The sequence below is a fragment of the Phyllostomus discolor genome, chromosome 8, assembly GCF_004126475.2.
Source record: "Phyllostomus discolor isolate MPI-MPIP mPhyDis1 chromosome 8, mPhyDis1.pri.v3, whole genome shotgun sequence".
Taxonomy (NCBI): Eukaryota; Metazoa; Chordata; class Mammalia; order Chiroptera; family Phyllostomidae; genus Phyllostomus; species Phyllostomus discolor.
The window spans coordinates 61885584-61907121 of NC_040910.2; the positions used below are offsets into that span (position 1 = coordinate 61885584).

General features: G+C 50.6%; 2 protein-coding genes across 5 annotated transcripts; one reads left to right on the forward strand and one right to left on the reverse strand.

Annotated features, from left to right (window-relative positions):
- The first annotated feature begins 4002 nt into the window (after window positions 1–4002).
- MAPK7 (mitogen-activated protein kinase 7) lies at window positions 4003–10023 on the forward strand. Of its 3 annotated transcripts, none has more exons than XM_028534246.2 (7): window positions 4003–4912; window positions 5195–5431; window positions 6077–6242; window positions 7083–8164; window positions 8272–8927; window positions 9331–9464; window positions 9566–10023. In XM_028534246.2, exons 2-7 carry the CDS (start codon window positions 5200–5202, stop codon window positions 9711–9713), a joined length of 2418 nt encoding a protein of 805 aa, XP_028390047.1. In that variant the 5' UTR covers window positions 4003–4912; window positions 5195–5199; the 3' UTR covers window positions 9714–10023. The 3 variants fall into 3 exon arrangements, with proteins under 3 accessions (XP_028390047.1, XP_035888794.1, XP_035888795.1); XM_036032901.1 differs by having other exon boundaries at window positions 4003–4901; window positions 5081–5431; XM_036032902.1 differs by lacking the exons at window positions 4003–4912; window positions 5195–5431; window positions 6077–6242 and adding an exon at window positions 6888–6986.
- Window positions 10024–10148: 125 nt separating this feature from the next.
- On the reverse strand, window positions 10149–13409 carry MFAP4 (microfibril associated protein 4). Of its 2 annotated transcripts, XM_028534249.2 has the most exons (6): window positions 13249–13409; window positions 12844–12925; window positions 12408–12562; window positions 11849–11945; window positions 11587–11769; window positions 10149–11209 (listed from the first exon to the last, which is right to left on the reverse strand). In XM_028534249.2, the coding sequence occupies exons 1-6, from the start codon at window positions 13252–13254 to the stop codon at window positions 10962–10964; spliced, it is 771 nt and encodes a 256-aa protein (XP_028390050.1). In that variant the 5' UTR covers window positions 13255–13409; the 3' UTR covers window positions 10149–10961. The 2 variants fall into 2 exon arrangements, with proteins under 2 accessions (XP_028390050.1, XP_028390049.1); XM_028534248.2 differs by lacking the exon at window positions 13249–13409 and having other exon boundaries at window positions 12844–12964.
- Window positions 13410–21538: the final 8129 nt, after the last annotated feature.

Consider the following 21538-nt stretch of genomic DNA (forward strand, 5'->3'; position numbering starts at 1 on the left):
AGGCAATTCTGAAGGGTGTTTTCCCTACCCAAAACTCTTCAGAGGCTCCCAGGAGCCCACCGTGGCCAGGCGGAAGACAGAAGCCCACAGTGCAGCTTGTGTGTACACAGTCCTGTGCTGTCTTCATTCCCACAATGAGATACACTCCATCTCTCTCTCTTTCTGGAGACACACTTTCTCTCAGCCTCTTCTGTCTCCCTAACTTTAGTGACATGTAGAAAACAGTGGAACAAGTATAGTGATAAATGGCTCTGACCCCTGGATGGTGCCGAAGAGGTGCCAGGAAGGAGCAGAGCCTGGGAGACTGCAGCGCCTATGCCCCTCCAGGGGCAGGGCTGTGACCCAGGTGTGGTCCATTGCTGTTATGTGGGAGTGGAAGTCTGACCTTGACAGATCTCCCAGGTTTCTGAAAGAAGCCAGAAATCAGGATTTCTTTGAGATATCTCCCATTGTTAACAAGCAAATAATTCCAAGGTTTTAAAAAACACTGTGTGACTCATTCCCCTATATTCCTAGTGGGAGTCTAAATTGGTACACTTTCTAAGGACAGAAATTTGACATTAACTGTTAAAATTCAAATGCAATATTCTGTAATGTGGAATTCTCACTTCTTGGTATTTATCCTGCAGATATATTTGCAGTGTGCAAAATGATGTATTCAAGATAATTTATTGCAGCATTGTTTGCAATAGGAAAAATTTGAACGAATCTAAATGTCTACCCATATGGCGTTGGTCAGATTACACTCTGACCAAAGGGATACTATGCAGCTGCAAAAATGAAAGAGGTAGTTTCTTAGTTTTGACATCAAAAGCACAAGTGATAAATATAAAACAAAGTAGAATTCATCTCAATTAAAAATTTAAATTTTAAAAACTTAAAAAAAGATTTTATTTATTTATTTTTAGAGAGAGGAAGGGAGGGAGAAAGAGAGGGAGAGAAACTTTAATGTGTGGTTGCCTCTCATGTGTCCCCCACTGGGGACCTAGTCTGCAACCCAGGCCTGTGCCCTAGATGGGAAGCAAGCTGGTGAACCCTGATTCACAGGCTGGCACTTGATCTACTGAGCCTCACCAGCCAGAGCTAAAAACATTTGTGCTTCAAATGATACCACCAAGAAAATGAAAAGAGCCTTGGCTGCTGTGGTTCAGTGGATTGAGTGCCAGCCTACATATGAAAGGGTTGCCTGTTTGATTCCCAGTCAGGGCAAATGCCTGGCTTGCAGGCCAGGGACCCAGTGGGGGTGCCTGAGAGGCAACCACACATTGATGTTTAAACAAACAGAGAGAGAGAGAGAGAGAAATAAGAAAGTGAAAAGACAACCCACAGAATGGGAATAAATATTTGTAAATCGTATATTTGACAAGGGGCTTATAACCAGAATATATGAAGAACTCTTTCAGTAATAAAAAGGCAAATAACTCAATTAAAAATAAACAAAGAATTTGAATACACATTTCCTAAAAGATAAGTGGTCAATAAGCACATGAAAAGATGCTCGACATCTTTAATGATGAAGAAAATGTCAATTATAATCATAAAGACATAACATTTCTCACATTCTTAATAACCAAAAGGTAGAAACAGCCCAAATGTCCATCATAAGCCGAATGCAGTATAATCAAACAATGTAACGTTTGCTTTTTTCTGTAAAATGGCTCTAGTAGCACTTAGTTGCTTTTAACTTCATTTGAAACAATTTTGTTAGATTGTATTGTGGCAGCTGTTATATCAGCTTGTATTTTAAAAAACTTATCAAAATCGGTGAATTTTTGTACAGTCATTTAGTATTGAAGATGGGAGAAAATAAGCAACGCTCTTAGCATATTATGGTTTATTATTTCAAGAAAGGTAAAAATGCAACTGAAAGGCAAAGAAAGATTTGTGCGGTGTGTGGAGAAAGTACTGTGACTGATCAAAAGTGTCAAAAGTGGTTTTTGAAGTTTTGTACTGGAGATTACTCTTTTTTTTTATTTCTTTATTTTTAGAGAGGGAAGGGAGGGAGATAGAGAGAGAGAGAGAGAGAAACATCAATGTGTGGTTGCTGGGGGTTATGACCTGCAACCCAGGAATGTACCCTGGCTGGGAATTGAACCTGGGACACTTTGGTTCCCAGCCCGCGCTCAATCTACTGAGCTACGCCAGCCAGGGTGGAGATTACTCTTGCTGGATGATGCTCCACGGTCCGATAGACCAGTTGAAGTTGATAGTGATCAAATCAAGACATTGAGACCAATCAACCTTGTATCATGTGGGAGATAGCCAACATACTCAAAATATCCAAATCAATAAAGTTATTGGTGAAAATGAAAAATGTTTATTTTATGGAACAAACCATATGGACTTTTTGACCAACCCAATTGTTAAGTAATTGATGTCTTTTCCAAGACAGAGTCAGGGCCTAGTAGGGGTAGAGCAAAACAGCTCATGGTCGATTGAAAATAAATGAGAATCAGTGAGTTCTTGGCAGGGAACGTTGAAGTCTGTGACTTGTACTATTGTACACAGCCTAATTGAAGAGAGTTTAAAGGATACAGTTTTTGAGTTTCTTCTGATATTTTGTTTTATTCCTGGATCAGACAGGACCATCATACAGCTGTCCACCTTGTTCCCAGAAAAGATGTGCTTTTGTGTCCTCCTTTTGCATGCCCTCTCCATACCCTGGAGGACACCACAGGCCTTATACTGCATGTACTTCACAGGTGGGGAAGGTTGCCCATTTATCACCAAAAGAAAAGCCATGAAAGAAATATTTTCAGACCTCAGTGCTAGAAAATGTTCACTTCCCACGGTATGGTTTCTTTATTCATGTCCAATCATGTAACAGATAATTTGGCTTTTTGCTATGCTGTCAGAATTTCCGAAGCAAATTTTATTTTTTTCATCCTCACCTAAGGACATTTATTTATTTTTCATTGCTTTTAGAGAGAGAGGAAGAGAAACATCAATGTGAGAGAGAAACATCAATTGGTTGCCTCCCAAACATACCCAGACTAGGGATTGTAGTGCTGAGGCAGGATTGGCTGGCAAAACAGGTATGTACCCTGACCAGGAATCAAACTGTGAACCTTCCACTGTGGGAGGACTCTCCTACCAACTTGAGCCACACCAGCAAAGGCCAGGAACAAATTTTATAGTTTAACCTTAACTCTGGAGGCCCATATTATTTTTATGTCTTCTATTTGTCCTAATATTAATAATCTGAAGTATATTTTCCTTATGTTGAGTTTTTAAAATGTAGTAATGTAGTATCTACTTTTCATCACAATGTATGTATCCCAATAAAACTCTTAAAATTCAGTGCAAAAAATATACATAGAAAAGAGTTTACAAAAACTATCACCATTAGAAGAGGATCTTCCGGAGGGCTGGTAATTTTTTTTCATCTGAATTCAGTACACTTGTGTATTAAGTTTGTGAAAATCAGTGGAACTTTATGTGTTTTAGTAAAAAGTAAAAAACAAAAACACAACAGCAGGGAATATAAACAAAATGAAAAAATTTAAGTGTATAGGCTTATCAAAATTAATTTTTTATCTGGGTCCACTCTCCCACGGCTAGTTTGCGACTCTAGGTAAAAACCTTCAATCTGGCACTCAGACTCGAACTATTGGGTTCCACCCACCATTATCACTCAGGGCAGAGTAAGAACCCACAGAACCTGCATTCTCCACCTCCATACTGTCAGTCGACGTTTAATCAACCTACCTTTTCTTCTCACTTGGTGAAAACACACCTATCTTTGGAGTCCCAGCTCCAAAACCTTCCTTTTAGCCCTACCTCGAACGCCCTGCTGAATACCTTTTTCTCAGCTCACAGGGCCTACCACGTCCACCTCTGCCTCCTCGAACCGGGCCTTAGAGGGATGGTGCTTGATAAACATTTGCTACACGAACGAATCAACTATCGGGTTGTGGAGTGGGTGAGGGCCCAGCGGTCGGTTCCTGTGCTGGCTCTGCCCACTCTGGGCTCCGGTGATCCGGCTAGAGGCTGGAAGGCCCTGACCGCTACCCTCTCAACTCAACCGCCGTCAAAAGCGCGCCGCCCTAAGGCAGAGGGAGCTACCACACTGAGGGAATATGCCAGGAGCCAGGAAATAGCAAGTCTAGGTCCAGAGACGCCGGGAACTGTGTAGAAATGACCAGTCACCGGAAGTCAGTGACGGCTTCTGGCTGGACGCTCTAGAATCCCGGAAGACGGGGAACTCTGCATTTGGTCATGACGGATCACCCTCTATCCGGGATGATGTATTTCCAGAGCCGGGCTCCCGGGGCCGATCGGGATAATGGCAGGGCACTAGCATGTAAGCGACGGGGGCTGATAAAGGAAGAGGGCCTAAAGGAGGGAGATTTCAAGAGCCGGCCGCGATGGATAGTCGCTGAGGGGCCGGCCGCCTCAGCCCTTACGGACTCCCAAGACCAGCTACTAACGGCCGAAGAAGGAGGGGACCGTGTTGCGCGCTGGCACGCACGGGGGCGTAGCCTTCCATTCACTCTGTGCCCCGGGCTGACAGCGCGCATGCGTCGGAAGACGGCGCTGGACTGAAGCACACACCTATCCAGAGCCGAGCGCAATTTGGGCGGCTCCCGCCGTGGAGCTGGACAGCGGCGCGCGGGGCGGGGACGACAGAGGCGTGTTTTCCTCAGAAGATGGGTTCGGATTGGACGAAACAAACAGAAGGGGTGGGAACCTCCGCAGAGACAGCCCAGCGATTGGTCACAGGATGGAAGGAGCGTGATCCTTGGAGGCGGGGCGTTGGGACCCGCGGGGCACAGCGCAGTGTTGAGGTGGTGGCGGCGGCCTTGAACAAGTGAGCTAGCGACTCCTGGAGTCCCCCTCCACTGGGACACGAGGCCGGGAGCTCCGAGGACTTCCGAAAGCCCCGAGGAGGCGTCAGATGAGGCAAGTTTCGGTGAGTGTCGAGCAGGGAAAGCGAAGTGCCCCGCCCCTCCCTTTCTTCCTGGACTGCGCCTTGTGGCACCTCCTCTACCTCCGACCCTGCGTTCCACCCGGACCTGAGCTCTGAGTCCTGGGTGTGGGACGTCTGCTACGTGCCAGCCACTCTCTTTTGTCACTATCCGGTTGCCTCCTGTTGGCTTAGGGAACTTGGAAATTCCCTGCTCCAGCAGCCTCACAGAGGGGAAACTGAGGTCCTGGGCGGGGCGAGCCCTTCCTCACCAGCGTTTCTACACAGACGCCATGGCCGAGCCCCTGAAGGAGGAAGACGGCGAGGATGGCTCCGGGGAGCCCCCCGGGCCGGTGAAGTCGGAACCTGCCAATACCGCTGCTTCTGTGGCGGCCAAGAACCTGGCCCTGCTTAAAGCTCGCTCCTTCGATGTGACCTTTGACGTGGGGGACGAGTACGAGATCATAGAGACCATAGGCAACGGAGCCTACGGGGTGGTGTCCTCTGCACGCCGTCGTCTCACGGGTGAGCTTCCCTGTGGTGTACCGCTCACAGACGTGGAAACCAGTTTCTGGAGAGTGAGAAAGCTGCCCCATCTTAAACAGCCAGGAAGGAAAACTGGGACGCAAATTCTGGTTTAAGTCAACAAACTTTGGTTACGTGCCATCCGGGTGCTGGTCTCTATATTGGATACAGTTCTCAGAAACTCAGGCATGGTGGTTCAGCCAGCACATCAGTCTACTTCCTCCTTAGAAAAATGACAATCCCAATTAGAGAAGATTGGAGATCGTACCCTTGGTTTCTAAAAGAGAAGTGTGTTCTGGAGCCAGAAAATGGCACAAGGGATTGGTGATAGGATGGGTGAGGTCTGAAAGGGAGAGAGAGGTAGAATGAGCACAGGCATTATACAGTCTAGACTCTACCACTAACTAGCTATGCAACCCCCAATGAATTCCTGAGACAAGATTTCCTCATCTCTTAACTCAGGAGATGTGAAGGGAAAATCTGATAATGTGTGTTAAGTGCTTAGCACAGGACTTGGCACTGGTGGGTACTCAGTACATAGTAGCTGTTGTTTGCATTCTGGACATTAGGTGTTGATAGGGCCTTATGCCACTGTGAAGCTACCCCAAGGTACGTTATAGTATCTGCCTTTTCCCTGCTCTGCAGGCCAGCAGGTGGCCATTAAGAAGATCCCCAATGCCTTTGATGTGGTGACCAATGCCAAGCGGACTCTCAGGGAACTGAAGATCCTCAAACACTTCAAGCATGACAACATCATTGCCATCAAGGACATCCTGAGGCCCACTGTGCCCTATGGCGAGTTCAAATCTGTGTAAGGAGTGGGGTTGGGAGAGGGAGGCAGAATTGAGACCTTTTCTGAAGGCTGGGACCATGTTGCTGAAGTTCTGGAAGGGCAGCTGAACCTAATGTCAGACAGGCTGGGAAAATTCCCACAATTCCAGGACCAGTGCTCCCTTAGGACTTTGCCAGGGACAAATGTGTTTCCTTAAGGAAGAGTACAGGTGTTCTAATTTCATAGAATGTAAGTATGTAGGATGGTAAGTGTAGGACACTCATACTCTAACTACATCATAGAACACTTTCCTGCAGAAAATGGACAGGATGCCTTGACCAATGTGGCTCGGTTGAGTTTTGTCCTGAAAAGCAAAAGGTTGCTGGCTCAGTACCTGGTCAGGGCACATGCCTGGGTTGCGGGTTCAGTACCTGAATTGGGGCATGTAGGAGAGGCAGCCAGTCGATGTTTCTCACATCGATGTTTCTCTCTCATTCTCCCTCCTTTCCCCTCTCTCTAAAAATAAATAAATAAAATTAAAAAAAAAGAAAATGGACAAAACACCACAATTTTTATCATTGTCTTTCAAGCAGCCACTACCAAACAATGGAGACAGACCCCAAACTAAACCCATTGGTCAGCTCTGGTTTAATCCAACCTCATCTTTTCTCTGATGGGGAAAAGATCTGGAGACAAAGGGATTTAACTTCACTTAAGTTCATGGAACAGTTGTAGAGACTCTAGAATCTTCATACTATGCCATGGCCCCTACAGAGTCTGATGGTAAGGCTACCACCTGTCTGGGGTCAGGAGGGCATGGTGAGGTTGGGCTAGAGAGTGGGCCAGATAGCTGATGCCTCTCTCCCCTGTCCCTTCTAGTTATGTGGTCCTGGACCTGATGGAGAGCGACCTGCACCAGATCATCCACTCCTCACAGCCACTCACATTGGAGCATGTGCGCTACTTCCTGTACCAGCTGCTGCGGGGCCTCAAGTACATGCACTCAGCTCAGGTCATCCACCGTGACCTCAAGCCCTCTAACTTGTTGGTGAATGAAAACTGCGAACTCAAGATCGGTGACTTTGGCATGGCACGGGGCCTGTGCACCTCGCCTGCTGAGCACCAGTACTTCATGACTGAATATGTGGCCACACGCTGGTACCGTGCCCCTGAGCTCATGCTCTCACTGCACGAATACACACAGGCTATTGACCTGTGGTCTGTGGGGTGCATCTTCGGTGAGATGCTGGCCAGGCGCCAGCTCTTCCCAGGCAAAAACTATGTGCACCAGCTACAGCTGATCATGATGGTGTTGGGCACCCCGTCACCAGCTGTGATTCAAGCTGTAGGGGCTGAAAGGGTGCGGGCATATATCCAGAGTCTGCCACCACGCCAGCCTGTGCCCTGGGAGACAGTGTACCCAGGTGCTGACCGCCAGGCCCTCTCATTGCTGGGACGAATGCTGCGTTTTGAGCCCAGTGCCCGTATCTCAGCAGCTGCTGCCCTTCGCCACCCCTTCCTGGCCAAGTACCACGACCCTGATGATGAGCCTGACTGTGCGCCGCCCTTTGACTTTGCCTTTGACCGAGAAGCCCTCACCCGGGAGCGGATTAAGGAGGCTATTGTGGCTGAGATTGAGGACTTTCATGCACGGCGTGAGGGCATTCGCCAGCAGATACGCTTCCAGCCTTCTCTGCAGCCTGTGGCCAGTGAGCCTAGCTGCCCCGACATTGAGATGCCCAGCTCCTGGGCTCCCAGTGGGGACTGTGCCATGGAGTCACCTCCACCAGCTCCACTGCCGTGCCCTGGCCCTGTGCCTGACACCATTGATATGGCCCTGCAGCCACTCGCCCCGCTGGCCAGTGAACCAGCCCCTCCAAAGAGGGAGGGTGCCATCTCAGACAACACCAAGGCAGCCCTCAAAGCTGCCCTGCTCAAGTCTTTGCGGAGCCGGCTCAGAGGTGCCTAGAGCAGAAGCAGTTGCTGACTTGGGAATGGGAAGGTAGAAGAGGGACTCTGGGCTTAGGGCTGCAGGCTCTTACTTTCTCCCTGTCCAACTTCCCTGCAGATGGCCCCAGTGCCCCTGTAGAAGCACCTGAACCTCGGAAGCCAGTGACAGCCCAGGAGCGCCAGCGGGAGCGGGAGGAGAAGCGGCGGCGGCGGCAGGAGCGAGCAAAGGAGCGTGAAAAGCGGCGGCAGGAGCGGGAGCGCAAGGAGCGAGGGACCGGGGCCTCTGGGGGCCCCTCCACTGATCCCTTGGCTGGGCTAGTGCTCAGTGATAATGATCGAAGCTTGTTGGAGCGCTGGACTCGAATGGCCCAGCCCCCAGCCCCTGCCCTAGTAACAACACCTCCTCCAGCTCAACCCACCAGTCCTCCCGCTGGCCCTGTAGCTCAGCCCACTCGACACCCATTGCCACCTGCAGGCTCCACCCCTGGTCCTGCACCACAGTCTGCCTGCCCCACCCCTGGCCCTGCTCCTCACGCTTCTGGCATTCCTGGACCCATTCCTGGCCCTGCTCCACTCCAAACCACCACCACCTCTAGCCTCCTGGCTCCCCAGTCACTTATGCCACCCCCTGGGATGCCTGGTTCCAGCACCCTGGGTGTTCTGCCTTATTTCCCATCTGGCCCACCCCCTCCGGACCCTAGGGGGACCACTCAGACCTCCACCTCAGAGTCACCCGATGTCAACCTGGTGACCCAGCAGCTGTCCAAGTCTCAGGTGAGAGGAGAAACCCAGACTATAAGGACACCTGGATCTGGGCCCAGGAAAAATGGGTTTGGGAAGTCCTTGATGTTCAGTGGGGACAGGGAGACAAGAGGTTTTGGTGTGTTTTATTCTATGAATACTAAGCAGCATTTAGGGCTGGTCTCTGAACTTGTCTCCTTGCTCATAGAAGGAACATAATGCTAATGAGCAGGGTCTTAAGAGTTAAGTATGATGCGTCTAGGAAGTGTCTGACCTGGAGATGGACCCCAGCCAGAACTTGGTGATTGTCAGGGCTGGTGCTGTCCCCCATGGGCTTTCAGGCAGAGTCACCAGCAGTACCAGAACAGGGGCTTTCCTGCAGAACTCTGCCTGCTCTTGGTGGTGCCTGTATTGTAACCAGCCGTTCTACCCGCAGGTGGAGGACCCCTTGCCCCCTGTGTTCTCAGGCACTCCAAAGGGCAGTGGGGCTGGTTATGGTGTTGGCTTTGACCTGGAGGAGTTCCTGAACCAGTCTTTTGATATGGGCATGGCTGATGGGCCACAGGATGGGTAAGTTTGTCTGGACCAAACCTCCAGAGTGGGACTGTGGGTTCCTGGGGCAGGAGGAGCCAGTGTACGCTCATTGGTCTCTGCCCTCCTTTTCCCTACAGCCAGACAGACTCGGCCTCACTCTCGGCCTCCCTGCTTGCTGACTGGCTCGAGGGCCATGGCATGAATCCTTCCGACATTGAGTCTCTGCAGCGTGAGATCCAGATGGATTCCCCGATGCTGCTGGCTGACCTGCCTGACCTCCAGTAGCCCTGAGGCCCACAGCCTGGGCCTTGCTGCCAGGAGGAAGACCCAGCCCAAGGCCTGCAGGAGCATGCTCCAGGGCTGGAGCCTTGGGCCCTGCAGGAGAAGCTTGGCTTGGGATTACTCTGCAGGTTCATCTCAGACCCACCCTGCAGCCTTAAGTAGCCACCTGAGCCACCACCGAGCCATGAGAGGATCAGGACATCCCTGTTCTCCAGGCGATCCTTTTCAGTATTATATTTTTATTATATAATTTTATTATTAGTCATTCTTTTTGCCATCAAAATGAGGCCTGCAAAATACAAGTTTTTCTCTAGTGCCTAACTCCAGGTATTTTTTGGAGCAGAGGGCAATGTGCTGTCAGTAAAGAAACAGAGGAGGCAGGTCCCCACCTTTGGGGACCAAACAAATGCATTTGCATGCACAACAGCCAAAGCCAAGTTCATTCAGGTCCTGAGGTTTATTGAGACTCCACTCTCTACCTGCTCCCAGTCCCGCAGAAGTTGTCTGCTACCCCCTCACATGGTCAAACCTCAACCCTGGGGCAGGTGGGAGGACCTTATATCTATGCCTACCTTGACTGGCTGTTTTTGGGTGGTGTGCCGTAGCTGTGGTGAAATACAGTTTTGGCCTTGAGGTTTGGGAGCCTGGGACAGGAGGCAGGGAAAGCTGAGTATGATAGTGAGATGAGGCTGAGGATTGCTGGTGCTCACCACTAGAGACTAAGTTGGTGGGAGGCAGGCAAAGGATGAGAGACACTCAGAACAGCTGGGGGCTTGCTGGGGGTGGTTATAGCGGTCACACGCAGGTGGTGTGGCATACGCTGGGTGTTGATCAGACTGCACCAGCTCAGACAAACATGTTGGGGTGGCCTCAGACAGATGAGCCCACAGTAAGGAAGCTGGCTAAGGTGGAACACGAGAGTCTGCAGCCTGGGAGGGCAGCTCCTAGCCCTTAGCCTTTGGTATGGGGCGGAGGCAGCTAAGAGTCTCGTGGAGCCCAGCCAGGTCCAGACTGTGCCTTTCCAAAGAGGCCTGGGAAACTGTTTAGCAGCACAGCCTCAGGTCAAGGGGAGCAGAGGCCTGGCTTAGAGATCAGCTGGGGCTAGAGCCATAAGGCCCCCTGTGAGAAGCAGGTGCCAAGAGAGCAGCAGAACTGATGTTGGGGGTTGGGGGGGGTGACAGGCACAGCGGAGGGAGCGCTCGTGGAGACGGAGCAGCCAGAGGGGCATTGGGGCCTGACGGGGCCATCCACTCAGGCCCGGCGTATTTTCATCTCAGTGCGCTTGAGGGAGTAGTAGAAGCCCTTCCACTGGGCCCAGTTGATGCCATTGGCATAGGAGAGGTGGCTGCCACCCAGGTAGAAGCCGTTGAGGTTGGCGAAGTGGCAGCTTCGGAACCAGAAGGCTCCTGAGGAGAGGGCAGCACAGTTCTGCACAACGAGGTCCTGGTCCCGGTCAAAGGTGGAGAACTTCTGGCCACTGTGGTAAGACAGGGAGTCACCTGGCGGAGAAGAAGAGGGGAGGGGCTACTGAAGCAGGGACCTGAGCCCTGGGCTTGTGGGCAGGGGTTTACAGCAGTGACCAGTGATGCTGTCAGAGACGTTACGTGTCAGCCTGGTGGGATGAGGCATCCTTCCTGCACCAGATGCTGGGTAGCTGTGCTTCTGCAGTGAAGAGAAACAGCTGTTCCCCATGGGGCTGCCTGGAGTGGAGTGGATGGGGCCTCTCCCCAGGCTGAGGCCTGAGCTGGTGGGGAGCCAGCCATGACCCTTCTGGGCCAGGAGGGGAAAGGAGGGGCCTGAAGGGGTTTGGGACCAATAGGGCAGTGCCTGCCTTGTCCCTCCACATCCCCTCATTAGTCTATCAGGAGGGTGCTACCTGCCCCGCCGTCCTCAAAGCCTGCCACGTAGAGGGTGTAGCCATCCTCTTCAGCACTGATCGCGTTGGGTGAGATGGAGAAGTCAATGTACTTGGCGTAGGCTGTATTGTTCTCAAAGTCCTCCAGGTCCACTCGCAGTTCATACTTCTGCTTCAGTGTCAGGAGGTGCAGGTTCTGCAGCCCTGGGGAGGAAGGCAGGGCAACTAGTCAGCAAGGACCTGACTCTGGGGTGGCCCCCAGCCTACCTGGGCCCCGCCTTACCCAGCCAGTACTCTCCATCTGCACGGCCAAAGCCTAGCTTGTAGTCATTCCAGCCCCGGAAGAAACTCACTGAGCCATTGAATCTCTTCTGGAAAACCTGGAGCAGAGACGACAGGCCTCGGTTTTCAAGGGTCCACTGGGCAGGGAGGGGCCTCATCCAGGTATGGACGCTATGGTGCTGAAGTGGTTTGTTAAAGGGCTGAGCTGGGGACTTAAAACAGGATGTATCCTGGCATCCCCCAGGGGGCAGCTGCTCGGTGCTGGGGAGGGCTTAGGAGGGTGTTCAAATGCCAGGGTGGAGTGCTGTGTTGGCTGTGTGACATTGAATGAGGTGCTTCAGCCCTTTGGGCTTCAGTTCCTTGTCTGTGCGGGTGCATTTCTCTCAGGGTTATTATGAGGCTTATGTGCACCTAGAATTCTGTGCTGGCAGCAGCTCACAAACTATGCTATCAGCACTGTTATCCTCACATTGGAGATGAAGAAACTGAGGCTCCCAGAGGTGAAGCTGGGCCACACACTAGGACTGGAACTGGGCATCTGTCCCCCTCCTGCCACTCACCGTCCACTTCCCGCCCTCGGTGGTCATGTCACAGAAGACAGGCACGGGTACGCTGGGGCCCAGAGGGTAGATGAGGTACACGCCGTCCGCCTGGTAGCCCTGGGCGTAGATGTCGTCACAGTCCAGGGGCTGCTGAAGGCAAGACTTCTCTAGAGCTGGGAAGCAGGGCAGGGAGGACAAGAGGGGGCTAAGGCATAACTCACACTTCGGCACCCTACAATTTGCCTCCATCCCTGGGAGCAGGGTACTCTGTCACAAGACATTGCAAGATTTCTTGGAGAGGAGGGTTGCTCGAAGATCATGTCATCCACCTGCCCCATTTTATAGAGCAGGAGACTGAGGCCTGCAGAGCTGGCTGACTCCCAGGGATGTGGCTCAGACAGCCTCTCTGCCCAGCCTGCTCGCCAGGCTGAATTTGCAACCGTGGGCTGCTTACCATCACCCCGGATTCCGGAGACCTGTGGGGTGCAGTGGGGAATGGAGAGGAGCAGCAGGAGCAGCGGCAGGGCCAGGAGGACCTGGTGACAGGAAAACAGGGTCACCTCAGCACAGTCCATGCCTCCAGCCCCAGAGCCCTCCTGGCTTTCTCTCCACTTGCCAACACCCAGAGCAGCCCCTGCCGGAAACCCTTCGCCTGCCCTCTGGCCCTCTTTTCCTTCCCAAGAAACCCCACTCCCTGGGACAGGCTCAGCACCCTCGCAGATTAGGAGTTTCAGCTGGATCGTGCAAACCCCCGGGGCCTTTAGGGTCCCATCTCTCGTCAAGGTCCTCTACACACAAAGGGCTCTGTCCCCCACGCATGAATCTCCCACACATGAGTCCCCCACCCGGGGCCCGGTACCTTCATGCTGCCAGTTCAGCTCAGAGCGGCTGGGTGTCTGCTGCCCCAGACTGCAACCGCCGGAGTTATGTGCTGGGCCCCAGCCAGCGGCCCCAGCCCCACCCCCTGGAACGGCAGAACCCCCTCTCTTCATCCCGGGCACTGAACCAGCATAGGCTGGAGCCAGGGGACCACCTGTGTCTCATTAGGCCTGTCAGGGGCAAAGCACTGCAGACATTAACTCTCACTGGCTCAGCCCGGACGATGTCTTTATTTTCTCCCCCTCCTTGGGCCTGTGCGTCATCAGCCATTGGGGGAAGGCTGAGGGGTGATGGAGAGATGTGAGTGTGCCTGGGTTCTGAGGAGGGGAGGCCCCTCGGTGGGGGGCAGCTTCAGAGCTCCTGCTGCTGGGACCAGGCTGGGGCGGGCCAGTGAGGAGGATGAAGAGGCACAGGGGCTGGCCGGCTCCTGGCAGGGCTGGGACATTGCTGAGCCGTGAGCACAGCTTGCAGGCGTCCAACAGCCGTCTGCTCCGGCTCCAGCCAGGGCCTCTCTCCAGCCCCCTTCTCCCCCTTCCAGACTCCCCCGGGGATCTGTCTGGCTCACGCGCCGGAGCACAGGGCCTCTTTTGTTTTGTATTTTTTTTCACCTCATACCACCCCCTTTCTTCAAACCCCTTGCTTTGGCCCCCATCCAATCTCAGACTCCCCTCTCTTGCCACTCAGCCATCACACTATTTCCTCAGCCTTGGGCGCTCACCTCTCTTCCCTTTTTGCCCCTCTGAGCTCGGTGTCATCCTGTCTGCCTCGCAGCCATCCCTGAGGACCATCTTAGCTTTTACACTGGTCTGGCTTCCTGGGAGGCCTCTCATGGGCGGGGATGGGGGAGGTCTTGTCCAGTCCCCCCTACACACCTCCCTCCTGCAAGAGCGGCCAGAACAATCTAGATGGCTATTCTGTCACCACCTGCTTATAGCCTCTGTGGCTCCCTATTGCCTCAGGGTTGAGGCTAAATTTCTCACCTTGGACTTGAGAGGAACTTTAAGTCTGGTGTACCTTAAGGATCTTCTCCCTTTTGGCTTGTCACTCATGAAGTACAATCTAACCACACTGACTTCCTCACCGGTGCCCCCTCTGTTTGTTCCCTGGGGGCCCAAACCTCCACCCACAGCCGTGAGTGCCGAAGGGCAGGCCTCTGTTCCTGTGCTTTCAGTGCCCATTGCAGAGCCTGGTGCGGAGAGGCCGGGGCAAGCCTTCATCCACAGACCAAGTGTCTTGTGAGCCTATGCTCTGTGCTGGCTACTGGGGACACACTATCTGCCCCCAAGGAGTAGCAAACACAGGGGTAAGACAGCTCAGTGAAAATGTAATGGGTGTTTTGAAAGAAACTTTGTTGAGTGGATGAACAAATGAAATGTTCAAAGGTATGAAGTAAGAAAGCAGCATGGCCTCCGGTCCTCTCTTCAGCCCCACAAGGCCAGCCGACCTCCCGGTGATCCTATCAAGTGCCCACAGTTGATAACTGTTTATGAAGTGGGAGTTATTTTCATAAGCTGTGGTTGTTCTCACACATTTGAATTCTTATCCTTGCTGGTGGAGAAGATAGTTGCCTGCCTCTCAACAGCCATTCTTCCCTTAGTCCTGAGCAGTAAGATCCTGACAGGTTTTTAGCTGGGCTGATTGTCTGGCCTCCCATGGGGAGGCCACTTGTCCAAATTTTGGCCAAAAAGATGCAAGCAGAAGGGTTGTAAAGGTAGGCAGATCGTTCCTTCTTTCCCCTGCCCACTCTCCTGTTGCTGAGTGTGAGGACTGGAGCCCTAGCTGCTGCCTGAGACAGCAGGGCCCAGGCCCCTCGGGGTGGCAGAGGGATGGTCCAGGAGGAGCTGGGCCCATGCCCGCGCTGGACTGGCCTGTAGGCCTGTCTTATGTGGGAGAGAAGCAAGTGTCCATCTAGCTGAAGCCTGCTGTTGTTTTTTCTGATACACACTGCTGAGTCTAATCCTAATACCAATGCCAGCTAATTTTAGCACAGGCTACAACAAGGAAAATAATGAAAAATCAGTCATCAAAACAAATCATAAAATGTATTCTAAGTCAAGTATCAGAGTTTTGCAGAATGCAACTAATAAACAAATGTAGGAAACCCCCGCCCTGACAAAAAAGAATGAAGCAATGAGGTATGCATCATAGTTTGCCTGTTAGTTTTGTAGAAGCTTTGACGTTTGTGGCTGTGGCCCAGCAGGCAGGCGTTCTCCTTGCTGGAAGTGGTGGTGAATGAGTTTAACTCTTTAGGGAAAGGAACCTGGCAATAAAACATAGCAAGAGTCAGGAGTCAGAAACCCCACTTTGGAAATACTGTCTGAAGGAAAGACGCCAATGTTGAGAAAGGTATTAGTGGACATTGTTGGCTGCCCAGCCCTGGAAACATCTTCCAGTATTTAGGGTTTTCCCCCTAATTTGGAAAGTAGGGGTACTTGCTTTCCCAGGCTTCCTTTAAGTTCGGTTGAAGGCATATGGCCTTGGTTTAGCCAAGCAAGTGCACTCCTTTGGGTTTCATTTGGGAGGTGTTGTTTCCAGAAGCAGGAGCATGAAAAGTCTATTCCTGGGGTGGTAGCGACCCTGGGGGCATCTGAGTTCTAGGGTCTCTGGCTGGTGGGTGGTGACTTTGCAACTGCAGTGCTGGCTTCGGTGGCAAAGTCCAGAGCTTGGTTCTCAGAGCTCTCCTGGCCTCTGCCAATGGTCTGTTCAAAAAAGGCACCCAACTCATATAGATAAAGATATTTACCAACTCCGGCTGACTTTGCTGGGATGCTTTCCAGGCCTTGCAGCTGCTGAGGACTGGAGGACTAGCTTGATTGGGTATGTGGCAGCTAATGCTGCTCAGGGCTCTGGGAGGCAGGCCCTCAGTCATGGTCTTGTGCGGACAGCGTCAGGAGTACACTGTGCACTGCACAGGCCTGTGGCTTTATCTGGTCAAGAGTGCCTCATCCCACTGGCCTTGCTTGAGTCACTTGAACCCCCTCTACCCCACCTTTCTCTGTCCTGCTCTGTGCCCAGGGCATCACTGGCTTCCAGCTATATTTGGCCAATGGGAGGCACCGGCAGCAGATGAGAAAAAAGAGAGGTTGGGGTATTTCTCCATGGCTCTGGTCCTACCCAGGTGTGTGGTTTTGGTGATGGCTGTGCCCTCCCCTCAACCCTTTTATAGCTCTTGCGTATCCCCTCACCAGCTCTTCCACCCCTCTTCAGCAGCCAGGGAGGGTAAGGACTCCCCACCTCCCCAATGCTAGTCCCAGGTGCCCCAACACCCCATACCGGGCTCCTTAATGTCCACACTCAAGTAAATAGTCCCTTCGTTAAATTCTCTTAAAAACAAACAAAATAGTTGAGTCTGCCGTTTTTCCTGCCAAGGGCTTTGGTTTTGTTTTAAAAGTGCAGCAGCCTGTGGAATGTCTGGGACAACAGCTAAGGACAATACCTCAAACTCCTCTGATTATCACCCCACATTCAGCCTGAGCTGGAGAGGGCTTGAGCAAGGGCATTTTTGGAGGGAGCTCCTAGGAGCAGAGAGCACTCAAGGAGGGGAGAGGGTGTGTCCCCTAATCCAGGCCTGTCTGCCTGTAAGAGACTACAGCTGAGCTCCCAAATCCAGCCCTCCCCAGAGGCTGCCACTGTAGGTGACCCAGAAGCCAGAGGGTGTGAACGCTCCATGTAGGGCAGGGGCTGCTCCATCAGGGGCAGGACAAGAATGTTCCCCAGTGGTGCTGGGGAACATCAGATCACATTGCCCATTCTAATGGGCCTAATTTTTTTTTACCCTTGCCTGAGGACATTTTTTCATTTATGAAGAAGGAGGGAGGGAAGCGGCGGGGTGGGGGAGCGGAGAGATTGAGAGAGAGAGAGAGAGGTGGGAGAGAACATCAATCATCTACCTCCTGTACCTGCCTTGATCAGGGATCGAACCCATAACCCTTTGGTTTACAGACAACACTCCAGCCAACTGAGCCACACTAGTGGCCTTATTTTAATAGAGGTCTAGTGACTTCTTTAAAGCCTCTGTCTCTAAATAGAGCCATATTCTGAGGTGTTGGGAGTTAGGACTTCAACATACGACTTTCAGGGGACACATTTCAGCCTCTAACAAGCTCCTAGATGCATCCGGCATTCTTCACCCCTGTTGAGGTGGCTGTCCTGGAGCTAGAGAGAGAGGGGGGGGGGGGAGTAAAATGATAACAAGTGTTTTGAAAAAGAAAGGGACAGTGAATGGCGTGGGAGAGGCCATGGTGAGGAGAGGCCATGGCAGCTGTGGGGTCCCAGGCCCAACACAGGATCTCTTGTGGTAGGGAGCACATTCCCTCCTTAGATTTTTTTTCTTTGTAAAAGGTAAAGTTAGGAGGGATGTGGTGTCTCTCCACACTCTTTTTGTAGTTTGGGGCCAGTTCCATTGAGCTCAGAGTGTGACCAAGAGAAGAAGCAGGCGGGAGATGGGGATGGTATAGAATGCCAGGCTAGGCGTTTGTTCGAGCTTGACCCCAAAGGCCTTTGAGATTAGGGTATGCGGAGATGTGACCTTCCCACCTATTTACCATCGAGGGTTTATGTGACGTAAATGCTCGGTTTTATTTTGATGTGTGCGTGTTGTGCACATTTATGCATGTTGCCTACTGGGGAGAAAACATTCAGATGAAAGGTTTTGTTTTTTGTTTTCTAAACAACTGAATGAGCTCGAACAAATGCCTAGCCTGACATTCTATACCATCCCCATTTCCCGCCTGCTTCTTCTCTTGGTCACACTCTGAGCATGTCGTAGTACTCGGGGAGAAGGGCACTGAAAGGTCTGTTATTGGAAAACAGTGGTCCCCTCCTGGTGCTTGAGGAGACCTTGGGGGGTCTCTTCCATTTCACTGTGTGGCCAGCCACACTGGGGGCTTGTGTCCCCATCCTGAGAAAATTCTCCATTACCACTTCTTTAGCTGCTTTCTCCCCTCCATTTTCTCTGCTCTCTTTCTGATAATTTTATTAGTTGGATGTCAGACCTCCCAAATTGAACCTTTATTTGTTCTTTTCTCTGACATTTTCCATGTCTGTGTTTTTAAATCTAATTTCTGGAGCATACCCTTAATATTGAACACTCCTATTGATGTAAAAAAAATTGGCTACCATGTTATTTTTATTTTCCATTTCCTCCTTGTTTTAATGCCTTATCGGGGGTATAATTTACATATTGTAAAACCTACTCACTGTATGTGTACAGTTCAACAACTGCCCATTTAAACAGATAGACTTTATTTTTTATAGTAATTTTAGTTTCACAACAAAACTGAGGAAGGAGCAGGTACAGAGAGATTTCTGTATAACACATGCACACCCCACCCACCCCACTGTCAACGCCCCCCACCACGGTGGTACATTGGTCACAATCAGTGGACCTACATAGTTTTGCCTTGTCCAAAGTGTCATATAGTTGCAATCACACAGTATGCACCTTTACAGGTTGTTTGCTTTCACTTAGTCACATGCTTTCATTTTTCCCCCATGTCTCTCACGGCTTGAGAGTCCATTTCTTTTTAGCACCAACATTCCACTGTCTGCATGGACCGCAGTTTATCCATCACCCATTGAAGGACATCTTGGTTGTTTCCAGGTTTTGGCACTCATGAATAAAGCTGCTGTATTTGGGCAGATACCAAGGAGTGTGATTGCTGGATTGCATGGTAAGAGTGTGTCTAGTTTTGTATGGAACCACCAGACTGTCTTCCTGAGTGGCTGTGCCGTCTGCACTCCCGCCAGCAGCAAACGAGAGTCCCTGCCGCTCCACGTCCTCGCCAGCATCGGGTGTCATCAGGATTCTGGTTTTCACCGTTCTTCTTCTTTTGTTTTTTAAAGATTTTATTTATTTGCTTCTAGAGAGAGGGGAAGGGAGGGAGAAAGACAGGGAGAGAAACGTCAGTGTGTGGGAGAAACATTGGTTAGTTGCCTCTCGCATGCGCCCCAACCAAGCACTGGCCTGCAACCCAGGAATCAAACTGGCAACTTTTTGCTTGAGGGGATGACGCTCGACCAACTGAGCCACACTGGTCAGGGTGTCACCATTCGGATAGGTGTGACGTTTTGTGGTTTTAATTTACAGTTCCCTAATGACATATGATGTGGAACATCTTTTCATATGCGTATTTGCCATCTGCATATCTTCTATTGGTGAAGTGTCTATACAGCTCTTTAGCCCATTTTTTAATTTGATTATTCATGTTCTTGTTTAATCAACTGCTTCTTTTTAATAGCATGCATTATTTTTAATTGGGTTTGTTTTGTTTTATAGATGCATATCTTCCTTTACTTCTTTAAGGATATAAACTATAACTTGTGAATTCTTCTTCTGTTTCCTGCATTGTCTCTCTTTTCTAAGTTTGTTTGATTTGGTCACCCTTTCTTGTGTTTGAGGCTTTCATCAGATGCCTGCCTCTGATTTGTTCAGATTTAGGTAGAGGCTGTGGAACCTCTGAGGGGCTGTGTGGGTCCAGGTGAGGCTGTGCCTCACTGTGGCTCATGGATTAGAAGTATGTTCTGCTCCACAGAACAGAAAACCTGACCACAGTAGCACAACCAAGTGGAGGTGTTTTATTTTTGTTTTCACAAAACACAAAAATGGGCAGAGCAGGGCTACTTGAGTGTTTATAACTTTTTTCACTTCCATGCTGTCTTTTCAGTGAGTTTTAGGAGAAAGAGGAAATAAGAATGAGAGATGAATCCACAAGATTTAACCCCATGGGTTATATACACACTTCATCTTATTCTAAATAATTTCCTGTTGTAGGCACAATGTTTTGCCTTTTTAAAAAAGCTTTCAAGTCCTGGCTGGCATGGCTCAGTGGACTGAATGCCAGCCTGTGTGAACCGAAGCGTGGCTGGTTCGATTCCCACTCAGGGCACATGCCTGGGTTGTGAGCCAGGTTCCCAGTGAGGGATGTGCGAGAGGCAGCCGCACAGTGATGCTTCTCTTCCTCTCTTTCTTCCCCTCCCCCTCTCTAAAAAATAAATAAATAAAATACTTAAAAGGAAAAAAGCTCTCAAAACCAGCATTTATTTTAAAAGTAAAATGCTCAAGAGAATTTAGAAAGGTCCAAAGGCCCAGAAGTACCCAGGTTTCAGGTGAGATCACAGGCAGGTGCTGACTGTCGGCTTCTCTGTCGCTAAAGCCTGACTCACACTGTGCTCAAGTCTGTCCCTCTCTGTCTCCTAGCGGGGCAGTGGCGGGTCCCTCTGGCTCTCGGACAGCCAGGCTTACCACACTAACAACGATGAGAAAAGTGGTTGCAGTTCCTGCCAAGATGGAGGTGTACATAGAAACGCTTTGCTTCCTCCACAACCAAAAGAGGGATAACAACCGATCCAAAAACAATAAACAGCCAGAAGTACCAGAAAATCAAACTGCATGGAACTCGAACAATCAAGGAGTTAAAGAAACATTCACCCAAACCGGTAGGAGGGCAGAAGGGGCTGAGATGGGCAGCTGAGAGGAGAGGATGCATGCATGGTGATGGATTGGGAGGGCAAGGTGGGGCTGGCTAAACAGGAAAGTAAAGACTCAAAGCTAGCGGTAAACTGTGGGGTTTGCCACGGCAAGAGAAACTCCCAGGCTCACATGAGAGAGTTCGCTGGAAAGTGGGGCTAGAGCAGAGCAAGTGAGCCTCATTTCCTCTCTGACCCTTCCCCCATGGACAGCACCACAAGGCAGCAAAGAGAGTTGCCTTGTCTGGGTGAATACCTAAGGCCCTGCCCCTTACAACCTAACAGATGTGCTGGGACAAAGAAATATGGCCCAAATGAAAGAACAGATCAAAACTCCAGAAAAAGAACTAAGTGATGAGGAGATAGCCAACTTATCAGATGCAGAGTTCAAAACACTGGTAACCAGGATGTTCACAGAACTGATTGAGCTCGATTGCAAAATGAAGGAAGAAATGAAGGCTATACAAAATGAAATAAAGGAAAATATACAGGGAACCAGCAGTGAAGGGAAGGAAACAAGGACTCAAATCAATGCTTTGGAACAAAAGGAATAAATAAATATCCAGCTGGAACAGAATGAAGAAACAAGAATTCAAAAAAATGAAGAGAGGCTTAGGATACTCTGGGACAACTTTAAATGCTCTAACATCTGAATCATAGGGGTGCCAGAAGGAGGAGAACAAGAGCAAGAAATTGAAAACTTATTTGAAAACATAATGAAGGAGAACTTCCCCAATCTGGCAAAGGAAATAGACTTCCAGAAGTTTAGGTCCCAAAGAAATTGGACCCAGAGAGGAACATAC

Bases quoted from the DNA above. Each gene is read 5' to 3' on its own strand.
- MAPK7 (XM_036032901.1), top strand. The intron at 8,928-9,330 runs GTGAGAGGAGAA...TTCTACCCGCAG, and splicing joins AGCAGCTGTCCAAGTCTCAG to GTGGAGGACCCCTTGCCCCC. The intron at 9,465-9,565 runs GTAAGTTTGTCT...TTTTCCCTACAG, and splicing joins GCTGATGGGCCACAGGATGG to CCAGACAGACTCGGCCTCAC.
- MFAP4 (XM_028534248.2), bottom strand. From the start codon at position 12,964: ATGGACTGTGCTGAGGTGACCCTGTTTTCCTGTCACCAGGTCCTCCTG. The intron at 11,770-11,848 runs GTAAGGCGGGGC...CTTCCTCCCCAG, and splicing joins AGATGGAGAGTACTGGCTGG to GGCTGCAGAACCTGCACCTC. The intron at 11,210-11,586 runs GTAGCACCCTCC...CTTCTCCGCCAG, and splicing joins CTTTGAGGACGGCGGGGCAG to GTGACTCCCTGTCTTACCAC.